Source organism: Eucyclogobius newberryi, unplaced genomic scaffold (genome assembly GCF_026437365.1).
Source record: "Eucyclogobius newberryi isolate DKJ021-1_F unplaced genomic scaffold, fEucNew1.0.hap1 SCAF_21, whole genome shotgun sequence".
NCBI classification, from domain to species: Eukaryota; Metazoa; Chordata; class Actinopteri; order Gobiiformes; family Gobiidae; genus Eucyclogobius; species Eucyclogobius newberryi.
The window spans coordinates 2,518,966-2,538,712 of record NW_027315846.1 but is presented as its reverse complement, the minus strand read 5'-3'; the positions used below and the strand labels follow the sequence as shown (position 1 = coordinate 2,538,712).

General features: G+C 40.8%; 1 protein-coding gene across 1 annotated transcript; it reads left to right on the top strand.

The window, feature by feature from the left end:
* The first annotated feature begins 1,448 nt into the window (after window positions 1–1,448).
* On the top strand, window positions 1,449–18,021 carry LOC140370766 (dr1-associated corepressor). Its single transcript, XM_072457997.1, has 6 exons — window positions 1,449–1,612; window positions 1,729–1,801; window positions 2,578–2,671; window positions 14,562–14,675; window positions 17,203–17,302; window positions 17,773–18,021. The coding sequence occupies exons 1-6, from the start codon at window positions 1,571–1,573 to the stop codon at window positions 17,797–17,799; spliced, it is 450 nt and encodes a 149-aa protein (XP_072314098.1). The 5' UTR covers window positions 1,449–1,570; the 3' UTR covers window positions 17,800–18,021.
* The last annotated feature ends 1,726 nt before the right edge of the window (window positions 18,022–19,747 follow it).

Below are 19,747 nucleotides of genomic sequence, written 5' to 3'. Positions count from 1 at the left end.
ATAGTTCTGTTATAGACCAATTATTGTCCTGTTATAGTTCTGTTATAGACCTGTTATAGTCCTGTTATAGACCTGTTATAGTTCTGTTATAGTTCTGTTATAGACCAGTTATTGTCCTGTTATAGTTCTGTTATAGACCAGTTATAGTCCTGTTATAGACCTGTTATAGTTCTGTTATAGACCAGTTATTGTCCTGTTATAGACCTGTTATTGTCCTGTTATAGACCTGTTATAGACCTGTTATAGTTCTGTTGTTGTCCTGTTATAGACCTGTTATAGTCCTGTTATAGACCAGTTATTGTCCTGTTATAGTCCTGTTTTAGACCAGTCATTGTCCTGTTATAGACCTGTTATAGTCCTGTTATAGACCAGTTATTGTCCTGTTATAGTTCTGTTATAGACCAGTTATTGTCCTGTTATAGACCAGTTATTGTCCTTTTATAGACCTTTTATAGACCAGTTATTGTCCTGTTATAGTTCTGTTATAGACCAGTTATAGACCTGTTATGGTCCTGTTATAGACCAGTTATTGTCCTGTTATAGACCTGTTATAGTCCTGTTATAGACCAGTTATTGTCCTGTTATAGACCTGTTATAGTCCTTTTATAGACCTGTTATAGTTCTGTTATAGACCAGTTATTGTCCTGTTATAGACCTGTTATAGTCCTGTTATAGACCAGTTATTGTCCTGTTATAGTCCTGGTTTCAATCTGGTGGGACTCGGAAAGCCAAATCTTTTATTTGGTGGTACTTGGTGTAAAACTTTTGAGAAACACTGACGTAAATAAAAGGCCACTACTGTGAAACAACACTATGAAAAGGCGGGGCTTATCACTGTGAAGAGGCGGGGCTTATCAGTTCAGGATCAGACTGTCTCTCTCTTTCCCTCTCCCGCTTTCTTTTTGTTTTTTACAGTATAGCGTAAAACACATACTTTGAAGACGTACAATTACAGTTGGTGCCAACCGCTATTAAAAGTAACACAACAACAACAACAACAAGTTCACGATCAGAATCAGAAAAATAAAAAACTCAGTGAATAAAAGCAAGATTTACAAACTTATTTGATGAAGAGGTGCAACATGAAACAACAATACAACATAAAAATATAAATAATAATCACGAATGAATTAAAATAAATGGGTTAACTCAATAAAATACAAAAACAAACATATACAAAATACTTTGACTACAGTTGCAGTATAAAATGAACAAAATGTAAATTATTTTTCTAATTATGTTATAGTTCGATACTAAGGGTGTGAAAATAGCATAAATTGTCCTTTTAAAAAGTTGCTCAATTTGAAAGTGTCTCCAGAGAATCATTAACTTTACGTTTTTGATTCGTTTCATTTTGTAAAAACATTATTTATCCTTGATTTCTTCTGATGACGTCAGCGGTCAAGGGTCAAGCCGGCAGAGGTCAGGGGTCAAGCCCTCGGAGGCGGAAGTGCTCGCGTTTCTTCGGTTTTTCAGCGCAAAATAAACCCAAACAAATGGCGGCCGCGGCGGAGTTTCGCGGCACAAACATGAACGATGCGCGCGAACGACGCCGAATAAAAGACGCGAAATGCCCGGACACAAGCGGAAATACAGTGTGCGCTTCCCCCCGGTGAGTGCGCACTTTTACCCCGTGAACACGCGCGTTTGAAGGGTCTGCGGGACTCACCTGCGGCGCTCACCTGTGCTAAAGGCTAACGGCTAAAGGTGTTGCGATTGTTGTTCCAGAGTCGCGTTAAAAAGATCATGCAGAAGGACCCGGAAGTGGGACGGATGGCGATGTCTGTGCCTGTCCTCATCTGTATCCTTCATTATACATCTATTTATTCACATTTATCCTTTATTATGCACATACATCTATTTATTCACATTTATCCTTTATTATGCACATACATCTGTTTATTCACATTTATCCTTTAATATCTATATAAATCTGTTTAGTCACATTTATATATATATATATATATATATATAAATGTGAACACGCGCGTTTTAAATTGTCATTCATCCATAAAAACTACACCAGGAAGTGCAGAACATAAACACAAACACATAGTCTATAGCTATAGTCCGGGTGCTGTAGTCCGGGTGCTGTAGTCCGGGTTCTATAGTCCGGGTGCTATAATCCGGGTTCTATAATCCGGGTTCTATAGTCCGGGTTCTATAATCCGGGTTCTATAGTCCGGGTGCTATAGTCCGGGTGCTATAGTCCGGGTTCTATAGTCCGGGTGCTATAATCCGGGTTCTGTAGTCCGGGTGCTGTAGTCCGGGTGCTGTAGTCCGGGTTCTATAGTCCGGGTGCTATAATCCGGGTTCTATAGTCCGGGTGCTATAGTCCGGGTGCTATAGTCCGGGTTCTACAGTCCGGGTTCTACTGTCCGGGTTCTACTGTCCGGGTTCTACTGTCCGGGTGCTACTGTCCGGGTGCTACAGTCCGGGTGCTACAGTCCGGGTGCTACAGTCCGGGTGCTACAGTCCGGGTGCTACAGTCCGGGTGCTACAGTCCGGGTGATACAGTCCGGGTGCTACAGTCCCGTCAGAGTAAAAGGTGGTGACTTCTTGACCCGCAGACTTCAGCTCGAGCTCTGGAGATTTTCCTCAAAACTCTTCTGACAAAAACCTTGTTGATCACAGAGTCCAGACTGAGCTCAGTCGTGTCGCTCGCTCACATGTGAGTTTACTCCTCGTTTACTCCTCGTTTACTCCTCGTTTACTCCACGTTTACTCCTTGTTTACTCCTCATTTACTCCACTTTTACTCCTCGTTTACTCCACATTTACTCCTTGTTTACTCCTCATTTACTCCTTGTTTACTCCTCATTTACTCCACTTTTACTCCTCGTTTACTCCACATTTACTCCTCGTTTGCTCCTCGTTTACTCCTCATTTACTCCTCGTTTACTCCTCATTTACTCCTCATTTACTCCTCGTTTACTCCTCGTTTACTCCACATTTACTCCTCGTTTACTCCTCGTTTACTCCACGTTTACTCCACGTTTACTCCACTTTTACTCCTCGTTTACTCCACATTTACTCCTCGTTTGCTCCTTGTTTACTCCTCATTTACTCCTCATTTACTCCTCATTTACTCCACATTTACTCCACTTTTACTCCTCGTTTACTCCTTGTTTACTCCTTGTTTACTCCATATTTACTCCTCGTTTACTCCACTTTTACTCCTCGTTTGCTCCTCGTTCACTCCTCGTTTACTCCTCGTTTACTCCTCGTTTACTCCTTGTTTACTCCTCGTTTACTCCTCATTTACTCCACTTTTACACCTCATTTACTCCACTTTTACTCCTCGTTTACTCCACACTTACTCCTCGTTTACTCCACTTTTACTCCTCGTTTACTCCACTTTTACTCCTCGTTTACTCCTCATTTACTCCTCGTTTACTCCTCGTTTACTCCACATTTACTCCTCGTTTACTCCACATTTACTCCATATATACTCCTCGTTTACTCCACATTTACTCCTCGTTTAGTCCACATTTACTCCTCGTTTACTCCACATTTACTCCATATATACTCCTCGTTTACTCCACATTTACTCCTCGTTTACTCCACATTTACTCCTCGTTTACTCCACATTTACTCCTCGTTTACTCCATATTTACTCCTTGTTTACTCCTCATTTACTCCTCGTTTACTCCTTGTTTACTCCTTGTTTACTCCTCATTTACTCCACTTTTACTCCTCGTTTACTCCACATTTACTCCTTGTTTACTCCTCGTTTACACCTTGTTTACTCCTCATTTACTCCACTTTTACTCCTCGTTTACTCCACATTTACTCCTCGTTTACTCCTTGTTTACTCCATATTTACTCCTCGTTTACTCCACTTTTACTCCACGTTTACTCCACTTTTACTCCTCGTTTGCTCCTTGTTTACTCCTCATTTACGCCACGTTTACTCCTCGTTTATTCCTCGTTTACTCCTCGTTTACTCCTTGTTTACTCCTCATTTACTCCACTTTTACTCCTCATTTACTCCACTTTTATTCCACATTTACTCCTCGTTTACTCCACTTTTACTCCTCGTTTACTCCACTTTTACTCCTTGTTTACTCCTCGTTTACTCCTCGTTTACTCCACATTTACTCCTCGTTTACTCGACATTTACTCCATACATACTCCTCGTTTACTCCACATTTACTCCTCGTTTACTCCACATTTAGTCCTCGTTTACTCCACATTTACTCCACATTTACTCCTCGTTTACTCTACATTTACTCCTCGTTTACTCTACATTTACTCGTTTACTCCACATTTACTCCTCGTTTACTCCACATTTACTCCTCGTTTACTCCACATTTACTCCTCGTTTACTCCACATTTACTCCTCGTTTACTCCACATTTACTCCTCGTTTACTCCACATTTACTCCTCGTTTACTCCACATTTACTCCATATATACTCCACATTTACTCCTCGTTTACTCCACATTTACTCCTCGTTTACTCCACATTTACTCCTCGTTTACTCCACATTTACTCCTCGTTTACTCCACATTTACTCCTCGTTTACTCCACATTTACTCCTCGTTTACTCCACATTTACTCCTCGTTTAGTCCACATTTACTCCTCGTTTACTCCACATTTACTCCTCGTTTACTTCACATTTACTCCTCGTTTACTCCACATTTACTCCTCGTTTACTTCACATTTACTCCTCGTTTACTCCACATTTACTCCTCGTTTACTCCACATTTACTCCTCGTTTACTCCACATTTACTCCATATATACTCCTCGTTTACTCCACATTTACTCCTCGTTTACTCCACATTTACTCCTCGTTTACTTCACATTTACTCCTCGTTTACTTCACATTTACTCCTCGTTTACTCCACATTTACTCCTCGTTTACTCCTCATTTACTCCTCGTTTACTCCACATTTACTCCATATATACTCCTCGTTTACTCCACATTTACTCCTCGTTTACTCCACATTTACTCCACATTTACTCCTCGTTTACTCCACATTTACTCCTCGTTTACTCCACATTTACTCCTCGTTTACTCCACATTTACTCCTCACTCCATATTTACTCCACATTTACTCCACATTTACTCCTCGTTTACTCCTCGTTTACTCCACATTTACTCCTCGTTTACTCCTCATTTACTCCTCGTTTACTCCTCGTTTACTCCACATTTACTCCACATTTACTCCTCGTTTACTCCTCGTTTACTCCTCGTTTACTCCATATATACTCCACATTTACTCCACATTTACTCCTCGTTTACTCCACATTTACTCCACATTTACTCCACATTTACACCTCATTTACTCCACATTTACTCCTCGTTTACTCCACATTTATTCCTCGTTTACTCCACATTTACTCCTCGTTTACTCCACATTTACTCCTCGTTTACTCCACATTTATTCCTCGTTTACTCCACATTTACTCCTCGTTTACTCCACATTTACTCCACATTTACTCCTCGTTTACTCCTCGTTTACTCCACATTTACTCCACATTTACTCCACATTTACTCCTCGTTTACTCCACATTTACTCCTCGTTTACTCCTCATTTACTCCTCGTTTACTCCACATATACTCCACATTTACTCCTCGTTTACTCCACATTTATTCCTCGTTTACTCCACATTTACTCCTCGTTTACTCCTCGTTTACTCCACTTTTATTCCACATTTACTCCTCGTTTACTCCACTTTTACTCCTCGTTTACTCCACTTTTACTCCTCGTTTACTCCTCGTTTACTCCTCGTTTACTCCACATTTACTCCTCGTTTACTCGACATTTACTCCATACATACTCCTCGTTTACTCCACATTTACTCCTCGTTTACTCCACATTTACCCCTCGTTTACTCCACATTTACTCCTCGTTTACTCCACATTTATTCCTCGTTTACTCCACATTTACTCCTCGTTTACTCCACATTTACTCCTCGTTTACTCCACATTTACTCCTCGTTTACTCCACATTTACTCCACATTTACTCCTCGTTTACTCCACATTTACTCCTCGTTTACTCCACATTTACTCCTCGTTTACTCCACATTTACTCCACATTTACTCCTCGTTTACTCCACATTTACTCCTCGTTTACTCCACATTTACTTCTCGTTTACTCCATATTTACTCCACATTTACTCCACATTTACTCCTCGTTTACTCCTCGTTTACTCCACATTTACTCCTCGTTTACTCCTCATTTACTCCTCGTTTACTCCACATTTACTCCTCGTTTACTCCTCGTTTACTCCACATTTACTCCTCATTTACTCCACATTTACTCCTCGTTTACTCCACATTTACTCCTCGTTTACTCCACATTTATTCCTCGTTTACTCCACATTTACTCCTCGTTTACTCCACATTTACTCCACATTTACTCCTCGTTTACTCCTCGTTTACTCCACATTTACTCCACATTTACTCCTCGTTTACTCCTCATTTACTCCTCGTTTACTCCACATTTACTCCACATTTACTCCTCGTTTACTCCACATTTATTCCTCGTTTACTCCACATTTACTCCTCGTTTACTCCACATTTACTCCTCGTTTACTCCTCGTTTACTCCACATTTACTCCTCGTTTACTCCTCGTTTACTCCACATTTACTCCTCATTTACTCCACATTTACTCCTCGTTTACTCCACATTTACTCCTCGTTTACTCCACATTTATTCCTCGTTTACTCCACATTTACTCCTCGTTTACTCCACATTTACTCCACATTTACTCCTCGTTTACTCCTCGTTTACTCCACATTTACTCCACATTTACTCCTCGTTTACTCCTCATTTACTCCTCGTTTACTCCACATTTACTCCACATTTACTCCTCGTTTACTCCACATTTATTCCTCGTTTACTCCACATTTACTCCTCGTTTACTCCACATTTACTCCTCGTTTACTCCTCGTTTACTCCACATTTACTCCTCGTTTACTCCTCGTTTACTCCACATTTACTCCTCGTTTACTCCTCATTTACTCCTCGTTTACTCCACATTTATCCTCGTTTACTCCACATTTACTCCTCGTTTACTCCACATTTACTCCACATTTACTCCTCGTTTACTCCACATTTACTCCTCGTTTACTCCACATTTACTCCTCGTTTACTCCACATTTACTCCTCGTTTACTCCACATTTACTCCTCGTTTACTCCACATTTACTCCTCGTTTACTCCACATTTACTCCTCGTTTACTTCACATTTACTCCTCGTTTACTCCACATTTACTCCTCGTTTACTTCACATTTACTCCTCGTTTACTCCACATTTACTCCTCGTTTACTCCACATTTACTCCTCGTTTACTCCTCATTTACTCCTCGTTTACTCCACATTTACTCCATATATACTCCTCGTTTACTTCACATTTACTCCTCGTTTACTCCACATTTACTCCTCGTTTACTCCACATTTACTCCTCGTTTACTCCTCATTTACTCCTCGTTTACTCCACATTTACTCCATATATACTCCTCGTTTACTCCACATTTACTCCTCGTTTACTCCACATTTACTCCACATTTACTCCTCGTTTACTCCACATTTACTCCTCGTTTACTCCACATTTACTCCTCGTTTACTCCACATTTACTCCTCGTTTACTTCACATTTACTCCTCGTTTACTCCACATTTACTCCTCGTTTACTTCACATTTACTCCTCGTTTACTCCACATTTACTCCTCGTTTACTCCACATTTACTCCTCGTTTACTCCACATTTACTCCTCGTTTACTCCACATTTACTCCTCGTTTACTCCACATTTACTCCACATTTACTCCACATTTACTCCTCGTTTACTCCACATTTACTCCTCGTTTACTCCTCATTTACTCCTCGTTTACTCCACATTTACTCCATATATACTCCTCGTTTACTCCACATTTACTCCTCGTTTACTCCACATTTACTCCTCGTTTACTCCACATTTACTCCTCGTTTACTTCACATTTACTCCTCGTTTACTCCACATTTACTCCTCGTTTACTCCACATTTACTCCTCGTTTACTCCACATTTACTCCTCGTTTACTCCACATTTACTCCACATTTACTCCTCGTTTACTCCACATTTACTCCTCGTTTACTCCTCATTTACTCCTCGTTTACTCCACATTTACTCCTCGTTTACTCCACATTTACTCCACATTTACTCCTCGTTTACTCCACATTTACTCCTCGTTTACTCCACATTTACTCCACATTTACTCCTCGTTTACTCCACATTTACTCCTCGTTTACTCCACATTTACTCCTCGTTTACTCCTCGTTTACTCCACATTTACTCCTCGTTTACTCCTCATTTACTCCTCGTTTACTCCTCATTTACTCCTCGTTTACTCCACATTTACTCCTCGTTTACTCCTCGTTTACTCCACATTTACTCCTCATTTACTCCACATTTACTCCTCGTTTACTCCACATTTATTCCTCGTTTACTCCACATTTATTCCTCGTTTACTCCACATTTACTCCTCGTTTACTCCACATTTACTCCTCGTTTACTCCTCGTTTACTCCACATTTACTCCTCGTTTACTCCTCGTTTACTCCACATTTACTCCTCATTTACTCCACATTTACTCCTCGTTTACTCCACATTTACTCCTCGTTTACTCCACATTTATTCCTCGTTTACTCCACATTTACTCCTCGTTTACTCCACATTTACTCCACATTTACTCCTCGTTTACTCCTCGTTTACTCCACATTTACTCCACATTTACTCCTCGTTTACTCCTCATTTACTCCTCGTTTACTCCACATTTACTCCACATTTACTCCTCGTTTACTCCACATTTATTCCTCGTTTACTCCACATTTACTCCTCGTTTACTCCACATTTACTCCTCGTTTACTCCTCGTTTACTCCACATTTACTCCTCGTTTACTCCTCGTTTACTCCACATTTACTCCTCGTTTACTCCTCATTTACTCCTCGTTTACTCCACATTTACTCCTCGTTTACTCCACATTTACTCCTCGTTTACTCCACATTTACTCCATATTTACTCCTCGTTTACTCTACATTTACTCCTCGTTTACTCCACATTTACTCCTCGTTTACTCCTCGTTTACTCCTCATTTACTCCTCGTTTACTCCACATTTACTCCATATATACTCCTCGTTTACTCCACATTTACTCCTCGTTTACTCCACATTTACTCCACATTTACTCCTCGTTTACTCCACATTTACTCCACGTTTACTCCACATTTACTCCTCGTTTACTCCACATTTACTCCTCACTCCATATTTACTCCACATTTACTCCACATTTACTCCTCGTTTACTCCTCGTTTACTCCACATTTACTCCTCGTTTACTCCTCATTTACTCCTCGTTTACTCCTCGTTTACTCCACATTTACTCCACATTTACTCCTCGTTTACTCCTCGTTTACTCCTCGTTTACTCCATATATACTCCACATTTACTCCACATTTACTCCTCGTTTACTCCACATTTACTCCTCGTTTACTCCACATTTATTCCTCGTTTACTCCACATTTACTCCTCGTTTACTCCACATTTACTCCACATTTACTCCTCGTTTACTCCTCGTTTACTCCACATTTACTCCACATTTACTCCACATTTACTCCTCGTTTACTCCACATTTACTCCTCGTTTACTCCTCATTTACTCCTCGTTTACTCCACATTTACTCCACATTTACTCCTCGTTTACTCCACATTTATTCCTCGTTTACTCCACATTTACTCCTCGTTTACTCCACATTTACTCCTCGTTTACTCCTCGTTTACTCCACTTTTATTCCACATTTACTCCTCGTTTACTCCACTTTTACTCCTCGTTTACTCCACTTTTACTCCTCGTTTACTCCTCGTTTACTCCTCGTTTACTCCACATTTACTCCTCGTTTACTCGACATTTACTCCATACATACTCCTCGTTTACTCCACATTTACTCCTCGTTTACTCCACATTTACTCCTCGTTTACTCCACATTTACTCCTCGTTTACTCCACATTTATTCCTCATTTACTCCACATTTACTCCTCGTTTACTCCACATTTACTCCTCGTTTACTCCACATTTACTCCTCGTTTACTCCACATTTACTCCACATTTACTCCTCGTTTACTCCACATTTACTCCACATTTACTCCTCGTTTACTCCACATTTACTCCACATTTACTCCACATTTACTCCTCGTTTACTCCACATTTACTCCTCGTTTACTCCACATTTACTTCTCGTTTACTCCATATTTACTCCACATTTACTCCACATTTACTCCTCGTTTACTCCTCGTTTACTCCACAGTTACTCCTCGTTTACTCCTCATTTACTCCTCGTTTACTCCACATTTACTCCTCGTTTACTCCTCGTTTACTCCACATTTACTCCTCATTTACTCCACATTTACTCCTCGTTTACTCCACATTTACTCCTCGTTTACTCCACATTTATTCCTCGTTTACTCCACATTTACTCCTCGTTTACTCCACATTTACTCCACATTTACTCCTCGTTTACTCCTCGTTTACTCCACATTTACTCCACATTTACTCCTCGTTTACTCCTCATTTACTCCTCGTTTACTCCACATTTACTCCACATTTACTCCTCGTTTACTCCACATTTATTCCTCGTTTACTCCACATTTACTCCTCGTTTACTCCACATTTACTCCTCGTTTACTCCTCGTTTACTCCACATTTACTCCTCGTTTACTCCTCGTTTACTCCACATTTACTCCTCATTTACTCCACATTTACTCCTCGTTTACTCCACATTTACTCCTCGTTTACTCCACATTTATTCCTCGTTTACTCCACATTTACTCCTCGTTTACTCCACATTTACTCCACATTTACTCCTCGTTTACTCCTCGTTTACTCCACATTTACTCCACATTTACTCCTCGTTTACTCCTCATTTACTCCTCGTTTACTCCACATTTACTCCACATTTACTCCTCGTTTACTCCACATTTATTCCTCGTTTACTCCACATTTACTCCTCGTTTACTCCACATTTACTCCTCGTTTACTCCTCGTTTACTCCACATTTACTCCTCGTTTACTCCTCGTTTACTCCACATTTACTCCTCGTTTACTCCTCATTTACTCCTCGTTTACTCCACATTTACTCCTCGTTTACTCCACATTTACTCCTCGTTTACTCCACATTTACTCCACATTTACTCCTCGTTTACTCTACATTTACTCCTCGTTTACTCCACATTTACTCCTCGTTTACTCCACATTTACTCCTCGTTTACTCCACATTTACTCCTCGTTTACTCCACATTTACTCCTCGTTTACTCCACATTTACTCCTCGTTTACTTCACATTTACTCCTCGTTTACTCCACATTTACTCCTCGTTTACTTCACATTTACTCCTTGTTTACTCCACATTTACTCCTCGTTTACTCCACATTTACTCCTCGTTTACTCCTCATTTACTCCTCGTTTACTCCACATTTACTCCAAATATACTCCTCGTTTACTTCACATTTACTCCTCGTTTACTCCACATTTACTCCTCGTTTACTCCACATTTACTCCTCGTTTACTCCTCATTTACTCCTCGTTTACTCCACATTTACTCCTCGTTTACTCCACATTTACTCCACATTTACTCCTCGTTTACTCCACATTTACTCCTCGTTTACTCCACATTTACTCCTCGTTTACTCCACATTTACTCCTCGTTTACTTCACATTTACTCCTCGTTTACTCCACATTTACTCCTCGTTTACTTCACATTTACTCCTCGTTTACTCCACATTTACTCCTCGTTTACTCCACATTTACTCCTCGTTTACTCCACATTTACTCCTCGTTTACTCCACATTTACTCCTCGTTTACTCCACATTTACTCCACATTTACTCCACATTTACTCCTCGTTTACTCCACATTTACTCCTCGTTTACTCCTCATTTACTCCTCGTTTACTCCACATTTACTCCATATATACTCCTCGTTTACTCCACATTTACTCCATATATACTCCTCGTTTACTCCATATATACTCCTCGTTTACTCCACATTTACTCCTCGTTTACTCCTCATTTACTCCTCGTTTACTCCACATTTACTCCATATATACTCCTCGTTTACTCCATATATACTCCTCGTTTACTCCACATTTACTCCTCGTTTACTCCACATTTACTCCTCGTTTACTTCACATTTACTCCTCGTTTACTCCACATTTACTCCTCGTTTACTCCACATTTACTCCTCGTTTACTCCACATTTACTCCTCGTTTACTCCACATTTACTCCTCGTTTACTCCACATTTACTCCACATTTACTCCTCGTTTACTCCACATTTACTCCTCGTTTACTCCTCATTTACTCCTCGTTTACTCCACATTTACTCCTCGTTTACTCCACATTTACTCCACATTTACTCCTCGTTTACTCCACATTTACTCCTCGTTTACTCCACATTTACTCCACATTTACTCCTCGTTTACTCCACATTTACTCCTCGTTTACTCCACATTTACTCCACGTTTACTCCTCCTTTACTCCTCATTTACTCCTCGTTTACTCCTCATTTACTCCTCGTTTACTCCACATTTACTCCTCGTTTACTCCTCGTTTACTCCACATTTACTCCTCATTTACTCCACATTTACTCCTCGTTTACTCCACATTTACTCCTCGTTTACTCCACATTTATTCCTCGTTTACTCCACATTTACTCCTCGTTTACTCCACATTTACTCCACATTTACTCCTCGTTTACTCCTCGTTTACTCCACATTTACTCCACATTTACTCCTCGTTTACTCCTCATTTACTCCTCGTTTACTCCACATTTACTCCACATTTACTCCTCGTTTACTCCACATTTATTCCTCGTTTACTCCACATTTATTCCTCGTTTACTCCACATTTACTCCTCGTTTACTCCACATTTACTCCTCGTTTACTCCTCGTTTACTCCACATTTACTCCTCGTTTACTCCTCGTTTACTCCACATTTACTCCTCATTTACTCCACATTTACTCCTCGTTTACTCCACATTTACTCCTCGTTTACTCCACATTTATTCCTCGTTTACTCCACATTTACTCCTCGTTTACTCCACATTTACTCCTCGTTTACTCCACATTTACTCCACATTTACTCCTCGTTTACTCCTCGTTTACTCCACATTTACTCCACATTTACTCCTCGTTTACTCCTCATTTACTCCTCGTTTACTCCACATTTACTCCACATTTACTCCTCGTTTACTCCACATTTATTCCTCGTTTACTCCACATTTACTCCTCGTTTACTCCACATTTACTCCTCGTTTACTCCTCGTTTACTCCACATTTACTCCTCATTTACTCCTCGTTTACTCCACATTTACTCCTCATTTACTCCTCGTTTACTCCACATTTACTCCACATTTACTCCTCGTTTACTCCACATTTACTCCTCGTTTACTCCACATTCACTCCTCGTTTACTCCACATTTACTCCTCGTTTACTCCACATTTACTCCTCGTTTACTCCACATTTACTCCTCGTTTACTCCACATTTACTCCTCGTTTACTCCACATTTTCTCCTCGTTTACTCCACATTTACTCCTCGTTTACTCCACATTTACTCCACATTTACTCCTCGTTTACTTCACATTTACTCCTCGTTTACTTCACATTTACTCCTCGTTTACTTCACATTTACTCCTCGTTTACTCCACATTTACTCCTCGTTTACTTCACATTTACTCCTCGTTTACTCCACATTTACTCCTCGTTTACTCCACATTTACTCCTCGTTTACTCCACATTTACTCCTCGTTTACTCCACATTTACTCCTCATTTACTCCTCATTTACTCCTCGTTTACTCCACATTTACTCCTCGTTTACTCCACATTTACTCCTCGTTTACTCCACATTTACTCCACATTTACTCCTCGTTTACTCTACATTTACTCCTCGTTTACTCCACATTTACTCCTCGTTTACTCCACATTTACTCCTCGTTTACTTCACATTTACTCCATATTTACTCCACATTTACTCCTCGTTTACTCCTCGTTTACTCCACATTTACTCCTCGTTTACTCCTCGTTTACTCCACATTTACTCCACATTTACTCCTCGTTTACTCCTCGTTTACTCCACATTTACTCCACATTTACTCCTCATTTACTCCACGTTTACTCCACATTTATTCCTCGTTTACTCCACATTTACTCCTCGTTTACTCCTCGTTTACTCCACATTTACTCCTCGTTTACTCCACATTTATTCCTCGTTTACTCCACATTTACTCCTCGTTTACTCCACATTTACTCCACATTTACTCCTCGTTTACTCCTCGTTTACTCCACATTTACTCCACATTTACTCCTCGTTTACTCCACATTTACTCCTCGTTTACTCCACATTTACTCCACATTTACTCCTCGTTTACTCCACATTTACTCCTCGTTTACTCCACATTTACTCCTCGTTTACTCCTCGTTTACTCCACATTTACTCCTCGTTTACTCCTCATTTACTCCTCGTTTACACCTCGGTTTAAGCGCTAAAAGAGTGAGTGTTGTTAAAAGAGTGAGTCTCTTCCAGGACGCAGTGCATCGAGTCGGAGCGGCTGTTCCACTTCCTGTTGGACGTGTTGGAGCAAATGTCCGCCGCTCAGAAGAAAGAGCCCAAGAACATGAGCATCTGGCCCCTGTTCAGGTGAGGTGTGGCCCCTGTTCAGTGTGGCCCCTGTTCAGTGTGGCCCCTGTTCAGGTGAGGTGTGGCCCCTGTTCAGGTGAGGTGTGGCTCCTGTTCAGTGTGGCCCCTGTTCAGGTAAGATGTGGCCCCTGTTCAGTGTGGCCCCTGTTCAGGTGAGATGTGGCCCCTGTTCAGGTGAGATGTGGCCCCTGTTCAGTGTGGCCCCTGTTCAGGTGAGATGTGGCCCCTGTTCAGGTGAGATGTGGCCCCCGTTCAGGTGAGATGTGGCCCCCGTTCAGGTGAGATGTGGCCCCCGTTCAGGTGAGATGTGGCCCCCGTTCAGGTGAGATGTGGCCCCCGTTCAGGTGAGATGTGGCCCCCGTTCAGGTGAGATGTGGCCCCCGTTCAGGTGAGATGTGGCCCCCGTTCAGGTGAGATGTGGCCCCCGTTCAGGTGAGATGTGGCCCCCGTTCAGGTGAGATGTGGCCCCCGTTCAGGTGAGATGTGGCCCCCGTTCAGGTGAGATGTGGCCCCCGTTCAGGTGAGATGTGGCCCCCGTTCAGGTGAGATGTGGCCCCCGTTCAGGTGAGATGTGGCCCCCGTTCAGGTGAGATGTGGCCCCCGTTCAGATGTGTTTTTACTGTGTGAACGGCAGACGCGCTCGAATGCTCAGCTCAGGTGTGTTTTTAGGGCGTCGCCGCAGGAGGAGCCAGCCGAGCCTTTGTACAGGTGAGTTTAGACTCTTCTGTTCAACCCGAAAAAACACCAAAAAACCCAGTTTACCGTATTTTTCGGACTATAAGTCGCACCATTTTTCATAGTTTTGGCCGGGGTGCAACTTATATTTATACTTATACTTAAAAGTATTAAGTGTTAAAAACAGATTCAAACTGTAGGTGAATTTAAATATGTTACTATGACTTTGTCTTTTTAGAAAACGTGTGAAATCACAAAATTGCGCTGTAATTTTCCCAATTTTGAACACATTTGACGGAAAATGCTGCTGAAATGTTTCTTCACTGTTGTTGTTTTTTTTCGCACGTTGAATTTCCCGTCATAATTTAGTCAGTGACGATTCAAGCGTCAACTTAAAACAAACTCTACAAAAGAATGACATATTCAAATAAAAAAGTCGTATTCATGACATCGTTGCCCCGGACGCCACAAACACTGAACGATCTGAGTTTTATAAAAAGCGTGTTGGTTTATTAAAGTGTCCAGGGTCTGAAATGAACCTGGCAACAGCGCCTCCTGGTGGTGAGGGAACCACATCAGCTGCATCATAGTCACTTTAAACACTCTTAACTCTAATGTGTGCTTTATGTGTCGTTTCCTGTCCTGACCTGCAGGGGGCAGATGGAACAGGCCAATGGGCTGATTCTGGCACGATTATAATGCATGTTCATTCATTTACACTGCCCCTTTTAAATGAATTGGATAAATAAATAAATAGATACATAAATTAAATGGAAAAAATACATTTAATGAATAAATTAACTAGATAAAAAAAAAACTAAATATAAAAATTAACTACCCACATAAAAAATAAACATGAACTAGATAAATAAATGAATGAACTAGATAAATAAAAATAAATGCATTAAATAGATGAATAAATAAATAAAATTAGATAAATGAACTAGATAAATAAACTATAAAAATAAACTAGTTAGATAAAAAATATACATGAAATAAATAAATGAACTAGATAAATAATAGATGCATTAAATAGATGAATAAATAAATTAAATTAGATAAATTAACTAGATAAAAAAACTGAATATAAAAATAAACTAGCTAAATAAAAAATATACATGAAATAGATAACTAAATAAATGATACATAAAATAGATGGAAAAAATAAATTTAACTAGATAAATTAACTGGATAAAATAAAACTAAATATAGAAATTAACTAGCTACATAAGAAATATACATGAACTAGATAAATAAATAAATTAGACAACTAAAAATAGGGGGGGAGACGCGGCGCGCAGGAGCGTGTAACAATAGATTTAGCATGTTTTAGACAGACAGAACTGACGCTTAAGTGTGCACCCTCCCCCACCCAGTCACGGCCAAACGCGCTGAAGAAAATGTGATAAACGGGTTTAAAATGTGTATTTGCGATATAAAGGCGCGCAGCAGACAGACAGGCGCGCACGCTCTCCCGGGGCCACGCGCGCTCTCCCCGGGGCCACGCGCGCTCTCCCCGGGGCCACGCGCGCTCTCCCCGGAGCCACGCGCAGGGACAGACCCGCTCGGAGCAGCTCCGTCTCACTCCCGCAGGAGTTTGGCGAGAAATTGCCTCACGCGCTCTTGTCTTTTGACTTAATACGCTTTTTACATTTAATTTAATGCTATTTTGCTTTGTCGGCGGTACTTTATAAAAGAAAATTGATCATAATTTATTTTATAAATCTATAATCTAAGTGCGGCGGATCCGTAAACCAAATAATAAAATAACTAAGGCCTAATGAGGAACAAATGAAACTAAACACACAAAAGAAACAGAAAATTGACCATTTTTTCCCTTGTTGTTTTTCAGGCCGTCGCATCATGAGATTTGTGTGAAGAAGAAACCAGAAGTGAAAGAAAAAGCTCCGCGTCCGAGTTTGGAGCGTTTCCGCGACGACTACGACTCCAGCGTAAGTGTCACAACCGCTTTGAGTTCACGTTTTGCCTTCTTCAGATGAATAACCACAATTGTAATGAAAAAACGTCAGCGTGAAGCACAAAAAAAGGGATTCACAACAACATATAAAGCACATCGCCGTCTTTTCGATTCAAACCAGAAATTATTTAAGATTTACCGTATTTTCATAGTTTTGGCCGGGGTGCGACTTATACTTTATACTTATACTCCGGGGCGACTTATGTGATATTATTTGTTATTTTCACACTTGCAACCGCATTTCATACTCCAGTGTAACTTTTATATGTTTTTTATTCTCTATTATGCATTTTTTGGCTGGTGCCACTTATACTCCAGAAAATACGGTTTTATTTTTTTGTAAATCCCTTTTTTTGCTTGACCGTTTTTAATCAAATTTTTTAATATATTACGACACAAATTGCAGATCTTTGTGGTTTAAAGTGTGTGTTCTGCCTCTTTCAGGAGCCTGAGCTCGTCATTTGTCTTTGAGTCACTTTTATGAAAAAAACTTGAAAAATACAACTTTGCACATTATTATTATCATTCTTTATGTTTGAACCTCAGCCGGACGTCATTATTTATTTATGGATTTATGGAAGAAGTGTTTTTTTCCCGGTCATTTGGATTGCGCAGTACCTTCGTCTTCCACCAGGAGGCAGCGGCGGAAATGACTCGTATTTAATTTGTTTTTTAGATGAAAATATTGATGAATTTGAGTGGTTTTTGTTTGCGTTTTCGCTGTAACTCGTTTGTGGTTCGAAATGTGTCCGACTGTAAATATAACCGACTTTTTACATCTTGTTTTAAAACGTAACTTTGGAAAGAAATCGTTCATTTTTCAAGATGTAAAAAGTTTCAAATTTCGATCCTCTTTAAAAACCAGAGTGCTTGTTTTGCGTTGAGCTTTTAGAGCACTTGTAAATATGGGTTTTAGAGACGGGAAACAAATTAAATGTAAATATATGTATGATTAAAAAAAAGTGTGAACATTTTTGTTGTGAAAATTTAATGTTAAAAACTGAATTGTCGCAGAAATAAAAACGAAAAAACAAGACAGTGTTTGATTTATTCCCTAATATTCTTTTGTGAAGATTTATGAACTGAATAAATCTCTAAATGTACAGTTTTTATGCCAAATATTGTGAATCTGTGAAAATGAGTGACTGACTCAGACAATTTTGTCAAACTAAGACAGAAACCACATTGTTTTGGTTCAATTTTGTCAAAAAAATGAATGTAAATCAATTTATCATTGTTTTTGTCACATTTAACTTTATTTTGTGTTTCAGAAAGTTAAATGTTGGAAGTCGCTCATAAACTGGAGGAACAATAACGGAAATGAAAGAAAATGACAGATTTAACGGTCTCAAAATTCGTGGAAAAATCGTTAAAGGTCCCATAACATGCAAAATCGACTTTTCAGAGATTTTAACCTTCTTACATTGCTATTTGTGCTTCATATATGTCCAGAGTGTTTTATTGATTGATTCCTGCAGTGTTTAGCTATAGTACAGACTATCTCCTTTCCTCGAATCTCCAAACTGACGGTGGGGCAAGACCGCGTCATAAGGGCAAGCACGCGTCTCCACCCCCCTCCCCTCCCGCCCCCCTTCCCCCCGGCTCCGCGCAGCTGCAGGCTCGTGTCACCCTACAAGCCCGGAGTTTTTCTGCTTCGATTTACGACGAAACACGGCTCAAAGAGGCTCAAAACGTCATTAATGATATCGCACTCTTTACTATTATCACAATGGTGAAGGTTTATGTGGCAGTTGATGCAGCAACCGGGAAAATAAACGGAGAGAAGTTCGAAAAATCAGGAAATAAGAGCGCGATGGACATCCATCCATCCCATCCATCTTCTGCCGCTTATCCGGGGCCGGGTCGCGGGGGCAGCAGTCTGAGCAGGGACTCCCAGACCTCCCTCTCCCCAGACACTTCCTCTAACTCCTCCGGGGGGATTCCGAGGCGTTGCCAGGCCAGCCGAGAGACATAGTCTTTCCAGCGTGTCCTGGGTCTTCCCCGGGGCCTCTTCCCGGTGGGACATGCCTGAAACACCTCCCGAGGGAGGCGCCCAGGAGGCATCCGGAACAGATGCCCGAGCCACCTCAGCTGGCTCCTCTCGACGTGGAGGAGCAGCGGCTCTACTCCGAGCTCCCCCCGTGTGGCCGAGCTCCTCACCTTATCTCTAAGGGAGCGCCCAGCCACACGGCGGAGGAAACTCATTTCGACCGCTTGTATCCGCGATCTTGTTCTTTCGGTCACTACCCAAAGCTCATGACCATAGGTGAGGGTAGGAACGTAGACCGACCGGTAAATAGAGAGCTTTGCCTTTCGGCTCAGCTCCCTCTTCACCACAACGGTCCAATGCAGCGACTGCATCACTGCAGCCGCTGCACCGATCCGCCTGTCGATCTCACGCTCCATCCTTCCCTCACTC

Coding starts and splice junctions, on each gene's coding strand:
- LOC140370766 (XM_072457997.1), top strand. CDS start 1,571: ATGCCCGGACACAAGCGGAAATACAGTGTGCGCTTCCCCCCG. Junction 2,672..14,561: donor GTCGTGTCGCTCGCTCACAT/GTGAGTTTACTC, acceptor AGTCTCTTCCAG/GACGCAGTGCATCGAGTCGG. Junction 14,676..17,202: donor AGCATCTGGCCCCTGTTCAG/GTGAGGTGTGGC, acceptor GTTGTTTTTCAG/GCCGTCGCATCATGAGATTT.